Below are 17,816 nucleotides of genomic sequence, written 5' to 3' on the forward strand. Positions count from 1 at the left end.
TTTGTACATATGTGTCAAGATGTGTTAAACAATTGGAAAGCACCCAGAAGCGTCTCTATGTGAGAAATGGACGATATTATCATCGTTCTTCAATTACCTCCGGGCTCTTTGGCCGAGTCGAAAATTTATCCACGGCTCAGTCTTTAATAGTATCTCGTCGGTCACACAGAACTGTGTTTCGCATTCTCGCCGTACGAGGCCTCCAAAGTCAAATCAAGACTTGTTTTTGGCTCTTGCAGACCGAGGAGGCTGTAGCTATAGTTGATGACATTGTATAGTGTACATTTTGTCGGTCAGTAATATTTTATTTCGCGGAAGTTTACGGTAAAACTTGAGCGAGACGAGTGGACGTCTGTGCGTTAAAAATTGCGGGACAGGTGTTCGGCGAACATCGCGGCTGCGATCCGCATGTGATTCGCCGCGTCTTCGCACAAATATAACAGCATCATGGGCTTGATCCCGGATCCATTCTTATTCATGATCGCATTGCTCAGTACGGGTGGCGTGTTACTTCTTCTGGTTTATTATGTATCCTTTGCCGATTACATCGTCGCCAATTGTATCTCTGTGATGTTTTGATATTTAAGGTTATGTGACGCGCAAGTTGATACACCGGCTAAAGGTCTCTTTTATAACATATTATTATATCAAGTTGGCAACCATGTGGTTGCCATTTTATAATTTTGTTTTAAACGGAAAGGAATTATAAATGCGCGCGATTGGCCGCGGGTTAATATAAATTGTTTATTTGTGAGCACTTCATTATATTATTCTTCTTGACTACATCATAAAGATAATAACGCTATCGGATCTTGAGTGCGATTATCTGAATGCGCGAGAATGTTGTTCCAAGTTGAACACGGTAATAATAATGAATATACCTTGTTATCTTGAGAAATGTATCTTGTCAAATATCTGCCTGATATTTCAAAAATTGCAATATATTTGAATATGTTAGAAATCATTTTATTTATTGTCAATTTTGTCACAGGGAGTGATGCCAAAGTTAGTAGCACATACTATCTTGGTTTTTCTTTTGTTAATACAAGGGCAATTATGGTTAACATTGGCAAATGTGCCAATGACAATATGGCTGCATTATGAATACTTTAGTGTCCCTAGTGGTAATATGGGAGTTTACGATCCCACGGAAATTCATAATCGCAGTCAATTAAAGAGATACATGCGCAATGTCATGATCCATCTCGGATATTGTCTTGTGTTCTTCTTTATCTATCTCTACTGGTAGGTAACGTGCAAATGTTGATTTTATTCGTATGCAGCAACATGCAGTAACAAGAGGGAAGAAGTGGATGTTTAATATTTTATTGATTTCTGTCTCTCTGCTTCTCTTTTAGCTTAATTGTCGTGTTGCTCAAAGGAGACCCCATCAATAGAAACGAAGATGAATTAATGGATATGTAATTTCACAATTACGAACGTGGAAAAACTGACACGATTACTTTTTACATATGTGCTCATATTCAAATGATGATATTTGAAGATGCTTTACTTTTACAATGTATCCACTGCACATGGTACATCATATATTTTAAACAACTAGGATATAGGATCATCATCACCATTGCTTCTGAGCATTTCTCTTGATCATCGTTTAAGGTGGACATTTATTGTGCTCTCAGGTAACTATCTAAGGTTCCTATTTATTTCATTAAAATGAATGCCAATTAGTGCATTTGAATATTTGCACTCCTTCATTTGTTTCTCTCTCGTGTATATCATATATATATATATATACATATATATATATATTTTTGATATTTTTTTCTAATGTGAAGGCCTCAAAAAACCATTTGCGCTAATTTCCAACGAAATAAATAGGGACTATATGAAAACCAAACATACCAATATACCAATATACTACTATATCATATGTAACCCACATATGTAACCCACATATGTCTATGTGGCGTGCACAGATTGTGCACAGGACGTGCAACTGATTAAGTCTAGTCGTAAAAATGTAAGCAAGAATCTTTATTATAGCAGATATTGTGTTTAAGAAAGATAATACAATCGTGTTGTTTTAATATTATATTTTATTGCTAAATCTTGTATATTTGCAAGAACGCCCTTTCCGAATGAAAGACTGCACGAGGAAATCAGTTTTATTATCCGTCGGGGTTCATGCTTTCCTCTCCCCTTTTACATTTCCGCTTCCCAAGACGGATAATCGTGTTTGAGACTCCTGGCTCCTCGTCACGGAACTCGTGATGGATGACGTCAGAAGCGAGAAAATAGCTAAAAATTCTTGTAAAGAAAAGATGATCCATTAAATGACACTCGCAATCGATCGAACAGACTTGTGTAAATAGTCCGAACACTTTCTTTTTGTTCGAACGATCAATAAATATATCTGAAATTAATGTGACCACGCAATCCTCTTTAACCTACCTTTTCCCGTGACTGTCACGTTAATTTTACGGCTATTTATTGATTGTTAGAGGAAAGTGTTCGGGACTATTTTACGAGTCTGCTTGATCAATTGCAAGTATTATTTCATAAACATTTCATTTTATATTTCAACGTATTTTGTAAGAATTTTTAACGTGTATTTCCTCGCTTCTGACGTCATAAATCGAGTTGGCTGCGGCGAGAGACCGCGAGTCTTAAGTATTTTTTGGCGAAATGAACCGCGACCTGATTTCTCTTCAACATGCTTCATTATACGCCCCTCCTTATCGACTGTCTCATTCAAATAAGTACCGAGTTGATGATAAGAAACGCTATCATTGGACACGGAGAGTACGCGAGAACACACGAAGTCGTCGTCTTCGTCGTTGTCATCGTCGTGGATCTACCTCGCGTGTTTGCCGTGTCAAGTTGACTCAGGTTTAATGGCAGTCGGACAAGATTGGATCGATTTAATGGGCGCGGTGAAGGTGATTAGTCTATCTCCCTCGTGAAAAGGGCGCGCGCTTATTTTTAGATCGAATTCGCGAAGCGCAATATGCACGACATATATGTATGCAAATGTGGTGTGTGTGTGTGCGCGCGCGTGTGCCGGATTTTTGTTCCCGTATATTGTCCGAAAAAAAATCCGAGTACTCTCATCAGCGAGCGATCGAGGGCGCGTTTAATTGACGCCGTTGTTGCGTCGTGCGGACAAACGCAAATTACTCGGAACTAATGCGAAATCGATGCTACATGCACGCGGCGGAATTTCTCTCGGCAACGGCTAACCGCAAATCAATCGCGCCGCGGCGACCGACCGGCTATATAATACGCGCTCCGCCGATATCGTAAGATAATATCGAAAGGGTTGCGCAACCCCCGTGCCGTTAACTCTCGGCACGCTGTTCGCGCCCTCGTTAACGCTCGTTGGTCGACTTCCCCATCTCTCTTTTCCTCTTTCTATCTCTCTCTCTCTCCCCCTTTCCTCCCTCCATCCCTCCCTGTGGCATGTACCCTTTCATACCCTTTCTCTCGCGGCCGACGCAGTCGCTTTCCGTGCGAAAAGCGCGGAAGAAAGACGAGAGAGCGCGGTACCGCGAGAGAAATCACGTTCTCTTCGCAGCGTGCAGATCGAGCATTCCGAGAAGTGGACGAAAGTGCAGGAAGAGCTGCCGGCATAGTCCCTTTGAAACTTCGTTTCGCGTCGCGACAGTGCTTGCGGGAAATTTTCTTTATCTGTATTATAGGTAAGACTACAATTTAAGGAAGAGTGGCGGATCATTCTTTCTCCGCGTCGCGCGATTCGAATCTAACGTGACCAACTGACCAATATTGTTTCTCTCTCGGCGTTCAAATAGTAGATACGATAAAACCTATGAGAACTATAACCTCAATATTATATTTACGATTGCAATCGCGGTATCATTTACACGTGAGTTCGATTCAGGAAATTTTCTTTATATGCCTACAACAAATGAGATTCGAATCACAGCAATATATTTTCGAGGTTGATTTAATCCATTTTTTTATTCGTGTCGCATAAGATTGTAAGACTACATGATGTAAAAGAGGATAGCGGGCTTTTTCAGAATCCAGCCAGTCCTGTCACATCAGTGACTACCCAGATAGCGTGAACTTTTAAAAAATGTTTCAGAAGTGTCTCATTTCTCCAGACGTCTCTTGGACGTCTTTAAGATGTCTTTGAGACATTTTATAGAAATTATACTATTCTTTAGAATACTATGTATTTTCTGGTGCGTCGATAGTTTGCGTCTAATTTATAAAAAAAAAAACAAAATGTAAAATAATTGCAGTAGCGAGTTAATGCACCGCAGCTTCACAATTGTTAGTGCAACACTGTCGCGCAAAATCACATTAATTTGCCAAACTGTAAACGATAATTCCCGACATTTTCAGGACCCGACGAGCGTCGCACGCAATCGAATCGCGAAACGAATTCGGCGCGAAAGGCGTGCGCGCGCGCGCGCACTCTTGCGCCCGTCGCGGCGCCTCGGTTGAGCGCCTCCTGGTGTTGACGGTGGTCGGCGCGGTTGTGCTGCTCGTTGTCGTCGGTCGGCCTGCTTGGGCGCGCGGCACGACACTCAGCGCGGTAGGATGCTGCTGGTTCGGAGCGAGCGCTGGACCAACGAGCGAGCAGCGAACGGCTGAACGGAAGAACGCGCGACCGCACGAGGTATCTTCTCGTTGCTCGTCCTCGCGGCGGCGAGTGTAGTCTAAATCTCGGGTCTGGACGGCGAGTCTTGTGCGCGCGCGCGTATAAGGCGGCGACAACGACTTCGTGCGGTTAAGGATACTCGGTTCGCGGGTGATCGCGCCACGCTTCTCCTCGATGACGAGGTGAGATGTCTCCACGGACGACCTTGGTGTACGCGCGACCACATTCGCGCCTATGAGCTGCCCGTGACCGGCTTCGTGCGTGTGTTCCCATGCTACCCGAGGACACGCCGAGCGATTCGTAAGGTATATATCACCGCAAGATACATTCAACACGACGACGACGACGGCGACAGTCGTCCTCGCCTTGATACCAATCGCGGTGATTGAAATACGGTGATATACGGTGTGGTGCTCCTAATGCTTGATATCTCGATGAGGCTTACGTCGTCGACGCCGTCGTCGTCGTCGTCGCCGTCGTCGCCGCCGTCGTCGTCGTCGTCGCCGCCGTCGTCGTCGCCGTCGTCGTCGCCGTCGTCGTCGTCGCCGCCGTCGCCGCCGCCGCCACCGCTGCCGCCGTCGTCGTCGTCGTCGCCGCCGCCGCCGCCACCGCTGCCGCCGTCGTCGTCGTCGTCGTCGTCGTCGTCGTCGTCGTCGTCGTCGTTGCCGTCGTCGCCGTCGTCGTCGTCGTCGTTATTGCAGTCACCAGAGTCGCCGTCGCCGCCACCGTGGTTACAGCTGCTATCACCGCGACCACCGTCATTGTCCTCGTCATCGCTACGGTCATTATTGTCGTTGTCGCCGCCGTTGTCACCGTTGTCGACCTCGTCACTGTCAGTTTTGTCGTCCTCGTTGTCAACGTCCGCGTGCTCCTTTGCGTTGCTACTGTCGTTCTATGTGCCACGAGCTGCTTTGCTAATACATCTGTAAAGAAGAGTATATAAGGAAGTGCCGCTCAAACTCTCGAGGAGTTGAGACTCGCGACACCGCGGTACCACGATAACGAGCAACAAGAGCGCGGTTACCATCATGCAAACAAAGCCTGTGGAAGTGCCCCAGCAGCTGCAGGATGGAGAGAAGTTTGTCAAGTGGGATGAGGTTTGTGTATATTTTTAATGTTATAGCTATGGTAGTCGATGATTTTATGCCGAGATCTAGCAGAGCTCTAAATGTAAAAGGTCACTTTAGGCATATAAGTGCTATTCCTTGCCTGATAAAACCAAATCAGTCTGTGATAATAAGATTTAACGAAATATCACATACCTCTCTTATGGCATCAGCTTGTTATTTCGTCCTGTTAGCTAGAACATTCTTAGAGCAATTAGAAAAAACATAATTGGCTGTAGTTATACAAGAATGATGTAACCCATATGAAATGTACATTTTGGGAAAAATGAAGATTAAAATTTGATAACATAGTGTGTGAAAAATATGGATAGTATTGAGGTTCTTCGCAATTCAAGAAATCAAGCCATGATCAATTTTCTTCTCTTTAAGGATATTTATTGACAAGTTTAATCCATAAAAATAGGTAAAAAGATGCAACTAGTAAAAAATAAACAAGCTGTTTAATTAATTTTAGGCATCCATAAAGCTTGAATTTTTTTTTGTTTTATGTAGAAAAATTGTAAAAAAGCTTGAACTGCCCATTCGTAACAAAAGCTTGAACATCATACTTTTGTGAGTTGGATCATTCTTGCATAACTATGGTGAATTGTGAAAATAAAATCTTTCATGATATTAAATGCTGTATGACTATAGGATTCTGGAGTAGCGACGCCGGTGACATTGAAAGTGGATAAATATGGTTTTTACTTACACTGGGTGGATCAAAATAATGAGATGGATATGCTGGACATAGCCATCATAAGAGACACGCGAACAGGAAAATACGCAAAAATACCAAAGGTATAGATGTCATATCCGTTTTTTTTTAGATAGTAATAAATATTTTGCATATCAATATATGAATGTACTCTTGAGGGATATATATATATATATATATATATATATATATATATATATATATATATATATGTATGTGTGTGTGATCTTAGATCATACTCTCCTAGTATAATATAGTAAATATTAATACTATAATCATAGAGTTTTCTGGTCTTTCTATAATTATACTAATGACGCACAGCTTTATCACATAATAATTATTGACTCGCTTATAAATAGCACATTACCTACTTTATGTCCCATACATAGTTCACTTTTTTCATTATCACATCTATTGTCTATACCAATAGTAGAGATGAAAGCAGTAATGTATTCATTGGAATAATGGCATGCCTTGTTGGATCAGTTTTCCTATAAATCAATACACAGAAACTTTGAATGAGCTGACATACTTCTGCACGTGGCATTGTAGTACGTGTTTAGCTCATTTCGCGAAACTTGTTGCTTACTCATCGTTGCGTTAGCATATTTTATCAGAGTTGAGATTTATTTATATATCTGTGATATCTTTGTGTCGCGGAGGATCCGCGATCCTCAATCGATTGTGAATTAAATTGAGCATTCTCCTGTAGGATCCAAAAGTGAAATCTTTCGTGACAATGGGTTCTCAGGACTCCTTAGAAGACAAAACTGTAACGATTTGCTATGGCTCTGACTTTGTCAATATGAATTTTATTAATTTCTGCACGACGCGTGCAGAAATAGCACAACATTGGACAGAACAACTTTTCCAACTGGCGTACAATTTGATTCAATTAAACACCAGCACAACTATGTTCTTACTAAAAGCACATACCAAGCTTGCGCTTACTGTTGATAAATCTGAAAAGATTCCAGTAAAGAAGTGAGTATGATGTTACGTTGCAACGCTCTATTCTAAAGCTGTCTATAAAAAGAGCTTCACTTCCATACTCGAACGTTTTTTGCAGTATAGTAAAAATGTTCGCACAAAACAAAGATGACCGCAAGCGCGTCGAGAAAGCACTTGATATTTCTGGCTTTCCGTCCAGCAAAGTGAGTTTTACGTTACGGCGTATAAGTATATTAGTACTTAGAAACATTTTGCACTGCAAAATATTCTAAAGGTACACATTTACATGTCAATAATGTCTTTTCTCAGAGTGACGTCGTGCCGTTAGAAAAATTCCAATTTGAAGACTTCTTTAACTTCTACAAGTCTCTCACTCAGAGGACAGATGTGGAGAAGGTTTTCGAAGGAATCGTTGGCAATAGCAAACGCAAACTAATGTCTGTTCCGCAGTTTGTGGAATTCTTGAATCAGTCGCAGAGAGATCCGCGTCTCAACGAGATATTGTATCCGTATGCTAATGAAGCGAGAGCCAAAGATATTATAAATCAGTATGAACCCAACAAGTGTAATGCAAATAAAGGTCAACTCAGTTTGGATGGTTTCCTAAGATATCTCATGAGTGAGGACAATCCAATTGTTGCTGTCTCGAAATTTGAATTGTCTGACGATATGGAACAACCTCTCGCACATTATTTTATGAATTCTAGTCACAACACATACTTAACAGGTAGACGAGAGTGTTACGCATTGATTATTTATCTAGTATATTACTTATACAATTTGAATGATTGCAAAATTTTCTTTGTTTAGGGCATCAACTTACAGGAAAAAGCTCCGTGGAGATTTATCGTCAATGTCTTCTAGCTGGTTGCCGATGTGTCGAATTAGATTTTTGGAATGGGAAGGTCGACGAGCCCATTATCGTTCACGGGTACGGGTGAAAATTTTGTGTCTACACGATGAAACATGCGCAAAGTTCGTAATTAACGATGTAAACTGTATCTGTTTAGATATACATTTGTACCTGAAATATGTGCCCGAGATGTAATAGAGGCGATCGCCGAGAGCGCCTTCAAAACGTCTGACTTTCCGGTCGTTCTCAGTTTTGAAAATCACTGTAACCCGAGGCAACAAGCTAAAATTGCACAGTACTGTAGAGAGTTTTTCGGCGAGATGTTGCTTGATGCGCCACTTGAATCGCACAAGGTATTTTTAGATGCTACACTTAATGAGAACGCTATTAGTTATAGGTAAAGATTGTGGCCATAAAGAACGGTATTTCTTTGTTTTTAGATAGAGCCAGGTCAAGAGCTTCCACCGCCATCGTTACTCAAGCGTAAAATAATAATAAAAAATAAAAAGAAGCATCACCACCATCACCATAAGAAGCATCAGAAGAAACAACAGCAAATGTCAGACACCGCTAAGGGCACGCCAGAAAACGAGGAAAACGGCACGGTGAATCCATTCGCTGCAGAGGAGAACGGCCAGCCGCTGGACAACACAACACCGCAAAACGAGATGGCTGACGGTGTTACGCCGGGAAATGAGCAGCAAATTAGAAACGGCGATATCCCCCATCCTCCGATGCTGCAACAAAGACAGGGTAGTAAAGATAGTGCCCAGGATGATGAAGGTTCGTAAATAGAAAATTGAGGCTATAAATATACTGGCGGAAGGCACGCGTATTTAACGCTCTGTTTATTTCTTTAGACGAAGAAGATGAGTCGAGTACAGAAGAAGACGAGTCTAATGTGGAGGATATAAAACTGAGAATAGGTGATAAAGTGACCGCGCCAGATAAAGCATCCACAGCCAAGGAGACAGAGGCTGGTGCAGAAATTTCGGCTTTAGTTAATTATGTGCAGCCCGTACATTTCAGCAGTTTCGAGTCGGCTGAAAGTATGTAAAAAAAATCTGAATATGAAATAAATCTAATTCATTTCGGGAATGGTCACAACAAATTCCTACGTCACTTGTACGATAAAATTTGTCTTACAGAAAAGAATCGCATGTATGAAATGTCATCTTTCGACGAGAAACAAGCTATGACTCTTCTAAAGGAGAGACCGCTAGAGTTTGTAAATTACAACAAACATCAACTATCTAGGGTTTACCCGGCAGGGACGCGGTTCGATTCTAGCAATTTCATGCCTCAGGTATTTTGGAACGCAGGATGTCAGCTGGTTGCGTTGAATTATCAAACACTCGGTACATGACATTTTATTTGGCTGATTATTTTGTCTCGGTATATGTTGCTTTTGTCATTAATAAATTTAATGATTCTTATCGATAACAGATCTGGCGATGCAATTGAATTTGGGAATATTCGAGTACAATCAACGTTGTGGTTATCTGTTGAAGCCAGAATTTATGAGAAGGAAAGATCGGCGATTAGATCCCTTTGCTGAGTCCACTGTGGACGGTATTATAGCGGGTACGGTTCATATTCACGTGATATCTGCGCAATTTTTGACTGACAAGAGAGTAGGCACATACGTGGAGGTAGATATGTATGGTTTACCAGCGGATACCGTACGGAAGAAATTCCGTACAAAAATCGTCCCGAATAACGGCATCAATCCTATTTATGATGAAGAACCGTTCGTATTTAAGAAGGTATGTAAAACAATAATACCCGCGTGTCTAAATTCCGTGCCGAAATGTGCGGTCTTAATAATACGTGCTGTTCTTGCGTTCCATCAGGTAGTTTTGCCTGAGCTTGCCTCGATAAGAATAGCCGCGTACGAAGACTCCGGACGCTTAATCGGTCACAGGGTACTACCCGTAGTCGGATTGTGTCCAGGATACCGACATGTCGCATTAAGAACAGAGTGTGGGCAACCATTACCATTAGCGAGTCTGTTTCTACACGTTATCGTGAAGGATTACGTTCCTGACGGTCTCAGCGAACTCGCTGAGGCTTTAGCGAATCCTATCAAGTATCAGAGCGAAGTGGAGAAAAGAGCGCAGCAATTGTCGGTTCTTACCGATTGTTTGGAAGCACCGTCGGAAGAAACGAACGAAGTACGATTTAAAACGTTACTGAGCGATTTCTCAATCCTCGCCTACTAACAGTTTAATTGTCCCATTTACTAACACTACTAACGCGTTTTTAGGATAAGGATAAGGTTAAAATCAGCAACGCTCCTAGTTCTTCTAAACCAGCTGTAAGTTTATCTGATTCTGCATGCTGCGATCGTGTAACGCATATCGGTAACAATGTTGCTTTTACGCACGCTCGCAGGACGAAACTGTAAAGGCTAAACGATTACAGTCGGTGGGCGAGTTACCAGGTCCTCTACCAACTTCCAGCAACGTACAAGGTAGACCATCTATCGCAGGTTTAGGCAGTTCCGACACAGTCGACGCGGATGACGCTGCTCCAACTTCCGCAGTTCAAGTAGTCGACACATCGATAAGCAAAAGTCCAGTCAATGCTAGCAATAGTGAGTGTTCCTTTCTTTCCATTTTTCTTGTTTAAGAATGCTTTGCCCTCTATTACGTATTACATTTTGAGAACTTTCTTGTTACAGTGAGCGACGACATAGTGGCCGAAAGTCTGGAAAAGCTCATGGAAAATAAGTTAGTCAGGGAGAAGAAGATGGAGCTCGAGAAGAAACTCGAATCTCTTAGGAAGAAGCACGAAAAAGAGAAGATGCGAATGCAATCGCAGAAAGGCTCAATCGACGGCGAGAAGCATAAGTCCAAATTCTATATGAGCAATAAGTTGGTGAAGCGGCTGTCGAGCAAGAATATGTAAGTATACGAAAGCGACGAGGCGAAATTCTATAATTTTCAATTGCATCATTTTTAAGCAGTTTTTCGAGTGAAGTGGGTTTAAGCACATTGGCTATGGCTGAATCTTCCGAGTGCCCAGACCTCTCGGAGAATCGCGAGGGAAATGAAGGTGTACCCAGGGGTTTACCTAGAAGCCAAAGTGAGCGATTTTTAGCCGTCTGCAAAGCACACGTTCAACAGGAGCGTGAATTACAAGAAAAGTATTACGATAACCTGTTTGTGACCGTCGAAAAAGTGATGAAGACATCGCAATCCAATCAATTGAAAACGCTAAGGGTGCTTTTAGATAGAGAAACCGCAGATGCTATGCGGAAGCTGCAAGCTATGAGACATGGCGAGGTATCGTATTCAATTATATTTCTTCTTCATACAAACAAAATATACGAAATCGATCGTTGCATACTTTTTTTTATCATTTAAGGTTAAACAATTAGCCAAAGTGCATAAAGACAAAGCCGAACTGGATCGTATGAAGAGAGAAGTTGCGAAATTGACTGTAGAGAAAGGCGTGAATGAATGTACGCGCTTGACGAAGATTTACGACAAGAAGAGAGCGGAATTGGAAAAGCAGCACGAGGAAGTGCGACAGAGACTTGAAGAGGAGCGAGCCAAGGTTTGCGTCCTAACATAACATCCTAACAAAAGAAAAAAAAGAATACATCGTTTCATCATCTTAAGATATTTTCTCTCATAATGCGACAGGTGAAAGCTAATTTGCTAGCAGAGTATAGTAGTCGCTATAGCAAATACGAGAGTGGCGAGTTACCTCTATTATCTACCGGCGGAGCCAGCATGCCTGAGTCACTCAGCGAGAATACATATTGACTTACACGACGGGTCGTCTAGCTGTGTCGACTGAAGACTACGTTGGTTCGCGACTTCTGCGTCCCACATTACACGTATCGTTCCAGGCATCCCGTATACAACTTGGTGCGTCGAACACGAGTTTGAATTCTGCAATTTGAAAGAAAGAAAAAGAAACATGTGGGGAGGAGAAACTGAGATTGTTACTCGGTCGTGACGCCTCCCGACATTCGTTCCCGACATACGAAGAAATGAACCGATACTCATGACTAACGATGTTAGCATACAGTGCTAATCTACAGGTGCTCGATGATGATAAAGAAGACGTTCTCGCAGTCTCTCAGCGGGGATATCGATACGGTGACAGTGTGAGCTGTAACGAGAGATCGTGATTTCGTGCAGCTCGATGTAACGTGAAGCACGGACGAGCAGAGTCTTACGTATGTACGATATATAATTGTATGTATATACCGAACTTTTACCGTTTAATACTTCAAGAGATTAGGTGTCGAATAATGAATCGAGGTAATTTTCTATTACTTCAACACTGTGTCTTTTACTACAATGATCATTATTCGACTGATACGATATGTGTTTGATCGATTCTTCGATCGATCCTGTCGCCAGACATGCGGAACACGCTATGTCTTGATCTCTTTACGATAAAATGTCTGCTTAATAACGCGAGAAAGAGGGAGAAAGAGGCAGAGGGAAAGAAAGAAAGAGAGAGAGAGAGAGGGAGAAAGAGTGAGAACAAAAGAGAAGGAAAGAGAAATAATGTCAAACTTTAACGATAAATCTGAGTTACTTCGCACAGTATTAAGCAGTCTGGGATTTCGGGATCTGAAATTGTAGTCGACGTTGTCGGTTGCGTTGCGCGATAACGAACAGTGAAATCGTTCGCGAGAGATAGGCGCGAGTGGGTGTATAATTCTAAATAAGAGCAACCTTCCTAAGTGCTAACGTTTAATATTGTTGTTATATGCATAAGGCGTTATTTAATCGATTACAAAACTAATTCTAATTGCGTTCCGCAAGATACTCCGTTTACGCGACAAATGAATTGATGATCTTCTCGACTCTACTCCGTAAGTCAGATCTCAGGAGATTCCAGTCAGAACGATAAGAAGTATAATCTTGAGAGGGTGTAATCTCTTTGGCCTAGAGGAGAAACATTGGAAAGTGCTAAGAGAAATTTGCACGGACGCATGCGTGTGCGCGCGTGCAATAGCGATCTGATATATATTTTTGACTGAAAGTACTCCGTATAAAGTAATTTTTTTTCCGGGGTTGCCCGTACTATGGAAGAGGAGGAGGGGGAGAACGGAATGGAGGAAGGACGAGGGCAAAGAGGGAACATATTGAGGCGTTATTCCGCCGCGAGAGTGAGAGTATCTCGGTATCCTATCGTGTAGAGAGAGAGAGCAGCTTTTTTGGTATCCCGAACGGTCCGGTCGGGCGAACCTCTTTGAGGAAGACAATCAAAAATGTTACGAGGTAACATTGTCCTTGTTGTTTCTAATCGTACGATATTTTAGACTATGTGCACTATGATACGTGTACATAGGTATCTGTGAAGAGATTCTTCATAATTATAACGAATTTAGGGTAATTAATACTTGTTACATCGTAAGTCTTGTATCGTGTAATGAAGATCCGCTATTTATTTAACGCGTTGATTTAAACGAAGCTCAGAGGTACGCGGGGTGTGTCGCGATTGCTTTGGCGGAACTATCTGGCGATAATCGCGCGAATAACAATAACGGAATCAAATATATGACTTCTTATACACAGAATATTTAATATTATATATATATACAAATGTATATAAATATATATATATATATATATATATATATATATATATATATATATATACACAGATATACTTAAACAACGCGCGCGGTTATTTCACATCGCGTTTTATATTATTTTATTTTTTGCGTTTAGTCGAGGGATCGCACGTGCGTTTTACACCTCGGTCCAGAGGCCGAGCTTTATTCTGAGCCTCTGACAGTTTTATCCATCGTTAAACACATCTGCCAAGTCAGATAGGAGATGATTTACGAGTGATCTCGTGGCATTTAGCACGTTCGTTGAAAAGGATAGCCTTCTGTCGTGCGTTGTATTTCAAGTTGAGTACATTCTTTCGCTGCACGTACTCACGCCGAGAGAGTAATCGCTCGGATCTGACCGATTGACCACAGCTATCGAACGAGCGTATATTCGCGTAAATGCAAAAAAAACTGACGCTTGACTATCCGCACACTTGACTAAACGCGCGTGAGTCTCGACGTATATTATATTATATAGTTCGCGATGTAACGATTTGCATCGAGCGCTCGCGAAGCACGAAGGATACGTGTTCATTTCAATTATATTAATTAATTTGTTTCGTGGTTGTTTTATAGAATTTTATTGGGTTCGTTTTATTGGCTTTGCGAAATTGCTCGGTTGAATAACGATATATTTTACGATAAAGCCTTTGACGATATTGCTTTCCGAATTTAATCAAAATTTTATGTCTGCTTCAAATTTGTTTTTCCTTTCACACGCATAATTTGCTATGTCGCGTGCGCGCGCAATAATATAGTCTAATGAATCTCGCGTACGGTAAAAGAAATCTCTCAAATTTACTGTTACTCTATTGTACAATCGTGTTGTTTGTCGTATTATTTTGGCAAGAGTTTTGCTGACGACGAGTAGAGTAAATCCAGTGGGGTCGTTCGCGATATTGTCGCGCGAGTTCCCCTAATTTAAGCGGAAAAACAATGATCAATTAAAACAGGTGCATTTATTACTACTGACGATAGCATCTCGTAAACTTAAGAACGGTGGATCCTAGCAGCCGAGAAAAAGTTATATCCCCGTGCACCTCCCTCGAGTATAATGCGAGATTTCGTTCGTTGTAAAGCATACGGGGAGGAGTAATAGCATTTGGCTTTACTTGAAATATAGTCGTGACGATATAACGCGTTCTTTGTAGGAGAGTAGTCGACAACGCTGCTGCGTATCTCTCCGGCGGTATAGGCTTAGATTTACACGAATGTGCACGAACGAAATTCATCTTGCGTTGTACCGCAAAGTTACCACTTCTTAGTCGATACCAATTCTCCTGGTTGCATTTCTTCCGTGAATGAAGTTACCGATCGTTCGCGATGTTGCTTTGTATCGTGACTGACGCGGCTGATTTTCTCTCCCGTTCGGTAGACAGTCGTGAAGCGAGGACGACACCGAACGTGTTCGAGGCAACGTGTGAGCTCTTCCCGTCTAGCATGAAGAATCTGATAGCTCGTGCATTAACGCACAAGTGTTGACCTTTCTTTTGTAAAGTTCAATTTTTTTATAAGTATCTTCTAGCAATACGTTTGTGAAACTACCAAGTGACGCAGTATATTCTTGGCAGTTTCTTATTTCGCAGCTTTTTTACAGTATGCTATACCTGTCATTTCATAAGATCCAACATTGCTTGTTACCTTTAATATTCTTTTGCGAGAAATTGGGCAGCTCTCGTTATTGATTGAGTACGCATCCTTCGCGACATCAGGCAATCTCCGTGGTGATAACAGTGGGAGGGATCGGTTGAGAACCTTCGCGAGTTCTGTCAGACACTAGATTTCTAGATCGTTATTGACGGTACAATTCTCTTTCCAGTGTTCTGCGTAGTGATATTTATTTCGAGTTCCCGCCTTCCGACGTTAGTTTACTACGCTTGTAAGTTCTTTCAATGTTTCGCCTCTCTAAGGAAGTATCTTAGTCTAATCGTTGCGTTACTATGCGAATGTACCTCTTTAAGGTTTGCGGTGTTATATTTCGCACTGTTGTATATATTGCGGACGTAGAGATCTTGGTTTCTCTCGATATCGCTCGGGGTGGCGATCATGCAACTTTTCCCCAAGAGAGGAACAGTGAATAGTTCCACGTGAACTCGAGGACGTGAGCGCGATCAGTGGTCTGTTCTTTTTAGCTGAACTGCTGAACAGGTTCAATAAGTTAAAGTGAGACAAGTATTCTCACTCTAACTTATTGCACCAGTTCAGCAGTGCAGCTGAAAAGAACAGACCACATGTAACTTCCCGAAGGATGTGTGGAAATTTTCACGCAAAACCTTTCACTTTTCACGAGTTCACGCTGGGGGGAGGACACGTGATCGATACTCAGAGTGGAAGATTCGCAGACTTCTCGCACTAGTTTTCTGGTGATTCGAGCTACACTTATTCGTCTCGTCGAAGTTGAGGAAGTTGTTGTCGAGATAATTGGAACATAAGCGATACAGGCGGAGCGGTGGTGTTTCCGATTGATCGTTTGCGTTTCTCTTTTATGTTCCAATACTGCCCGCGTTAGTTTCCGCCGCGGGCTTCGTCGGCGTTCTCCGTTACCCGATTAGTCAGTTTCCGCGTACAGGGTGATCTATCGATGCATTTATGTCTTTCAATTAGATCGCGGCTCGACGCTGTGTATTTTGTCAGAGATCTTTCTCGCCGTGTGTGATCACCGTACGGGATGTCGCATACTTCGCTCGCAACACGATTGTCGGCGTCGTTCTCTTCCTACATTCGTGTAACGTACGCGTATCTATGTACGTTACACACATACGCAGAGAGACAGATATACACACGCATATACACGTATGTATATATATATATACGAGCATAGATTTACGCTCTAACGGTATAGATATTATATTCACGTTGATATATTATGTGTTGTTGCTGTTGATGTTGTTAATCGTAGGGTAGCGATACAAAGTGGGTAGTGGCTAGCACGTAGTCGTTGTTAATAGGAATTACGGGGAATTAGAGGACAAAAAAAAACGAGAAAAAAGAATAAGAAAAAAGAGAGCGAGGGAGTCCTGCGTTGCGACGAGCATGTTCGCGTGCGCGGATTATTTGTCATTAATCCGCGACCGATCGATCTTCGGACGCGTGCGTCGCGACGTTACCAGTTCATTGTACCTGCGACCTCGTCTCTGTATTAACCACCCTGGCGTCGCGTTATTCTTGGACGTCGTTTGCGTTCGCTTGTCCGAAAAATGAAGAGAGGAGTCTCTCCAAGAGGGATCACTTCCAGTTACCAGATCTTAGATCCCACGTGTCTGTGTCGTGAACGCCATGGTGGTTAACTTCAGCGAGCGGCGCCTCTCTCGCGAGGCATCAGCACTCTGTAACGCTAAAGGATTTGCCAAATAGATATTTATTAAGCACGCGAAAGCGCCGAAGATCGCGTCGCCGATCCCTGTAACGGACGTGCCCGTCGTTCCGGAAATAAGAGCGCGAGGAGATATCTACAAGCGTATATTATACATATATATATATATATATATATATATATATATATATATATATATATATATATATATAAGGTATGTGTAGTTTGAAACGGCCTACAAACGATCGTAGCGATTCGGCTCAGCTATGTATTATTCTTTTCCTGTTGGTCGGTTTCATTTTTCCGGCGACTCTTCGCATTCGTACCGAAACTCGAATTGGAGCGTCTAAACGGCCGCCGCCGACACACGATCGTGCCGGAAGCGCGGCTTTATCCGCTAAGGGTCTTTCCGCCGTCTGTCTATTCGTCTGTCTGTCGCGTCCCTTTATCGTCAATCGTTCGAAGCTCAACTGTAACAGCAAGGATCTCCTAACAACGATTCTTCGTACCTGAACACTACACTTCCGACACCTACGTCCTCCATCGATTCTCTCGAAGCATCGAAGTGAGCGAAAGTCCTCCGACGACAGGGACACATCTACGAAGAGGCCAAGAATCGAAAGAAAGGAAAAACAAAAACGACGTAGTCGTTAGCGTTAAGTAGTTTCCTTAGCGCTCACTCGCGAAAAAGAGGGGG

General features: G+C 42.3%; 3 protein-coding genes across 7 annotated transcripts in view; all 3 read left to right on the forward strand.

Moving 5' to 3' along the window:
• The first annotated feature begins 14 nt into the window (after positions 1-14).
• Positions 15-2,056, forward strand: LOC116849083 (protein cornichon homolog 4). The gene is made up of 4 exons (XM_032825868.1): positions 15-528; positions 794-862; positions 992-1,245; positions 1,359-2,056. The coding sequence occupies exons 1-4, from the start codon at positions 448-450 to the stop codon at positions 1,423-1,425; spliced, it is 471 nt and encodes a 156-aa protein (XP_032681759.1). The 5' UTR covers positions 15-447; the 3' UTR covers positions 1,426-2,056.
• A 142-nt stretch (positions 2,057-2,198) lies between these two features.
• Positions 2,199-5,167, forward strand: LOC116849082. Its single transcript, XM_032825867.1, has 3 exons — positions 2,199-2,903; positions 3,463-3,662; positions 4,333-5,167. The coding sequence occupies exons 1-3, from the start codon at positions 2,859-2,861 to the stop codon at positions 4,646-4,648; spliced, it is 561 nt and encodes a 186-aa protein (XP_032681758.1). The 5' UTR covers positions 2,199-2,858; the 3' UTR covers positions 4,649-5,167.
• A 340-nt stretch (positions 5,168-5,507) lies between these two features.
• The window catches only part of LOC116849084 (1-phosphatidylinositol 4,5-bisphosphate phosphodiesterase classes I and II), a 283,574-nt gene continuing 271,265 nt past the window's right edge, over positions 5,508-17,816 (forward strand). Inside the window, exons 1-18 of one of the 5 annotated variants that reach the window (XR_004379080.1) lie at positions 5,508-5,688; positions 6,352-6,498; positions 7,128-7,399; positions 7,485-7,569; positions 7,676-8,093; positions 8,177-8,297; positions 8,377-8,572; positions 8,660-9,002; positions 9,080-9,268; positions 9,368-9,577; positions 9,666-9,985; positions 10,073-10,393; positions 10,486-10,536; positions 10,614-10,815; positions 10,903-11,125; positions 11,185-11,506; positions 11,589-11,780; positions 11,870-12,411. Coding sequence is in view for 4 of the 5 variants with exons in the window: in XM_032825869.1 (XP_032681760.1) it covers positions 5,620-5,688; positions 6,352-6,498; positions 7,128-7,399; positions 7,485-7,569; positions 7,676-8,093; positions 8,177-8,297; positions 8,377-8,572; positions 8,660-9,002; positions 9,080-9,268; positions 9,368-9,577; positions 9,666-9,985; positions 10,073-10,393; positions 10,486-10,536; positions 10,614-10,815; positions 10,903-11,125; positions 11,185-11,506; positions 11,589-11,780; positions 11,870-11,992 (3,804 nt within the window). In the remaining variant the exon portion in view is untranslated. Of the gene's footprint in view, positions 5,689-6,351; positions 6,499-7,127; positions 7,400-7,484; positions 7,570-7,675; positions 8,094-8,176; positions 8,298-8,376; positions 8,573-8,659; positions 9,003-9,079; positions 9,269-9,367; positions 9,578-9,665; positions 9,986-10,072; positions 10,394-10,485; positions 10,537-10,613; positions 10,816-10,902; positions 11,126-11,184; positions 11,507-11,588; positions 11,781-11,869; positions 17,729-17,816 lie in introns of those variants that run through there. The other 4 variants (XM_032825869.1, XM_032825871.1, XM_032825872.1 and 1 more) reach the window with 4 other exon arrangements.

This window comes from Odontomachus brunneus, unplaced genomic scaffold (genome assembly GCF_010583005.1).
Source record: "Odontomachus brunneus isolate Ranch 3 - 2012 unplaced genomic scaffold, Obru_v1 Obru_scaffold_106, whole genome shotgun sequence".
Classification (NCBI taxonomy): domain Eukaryota; kingdom Metazoa; phylum Arthropoda; class Insecta; order Hymenoptera; family Formicidae; genus Odontomachus; species Odontomachus brunneus.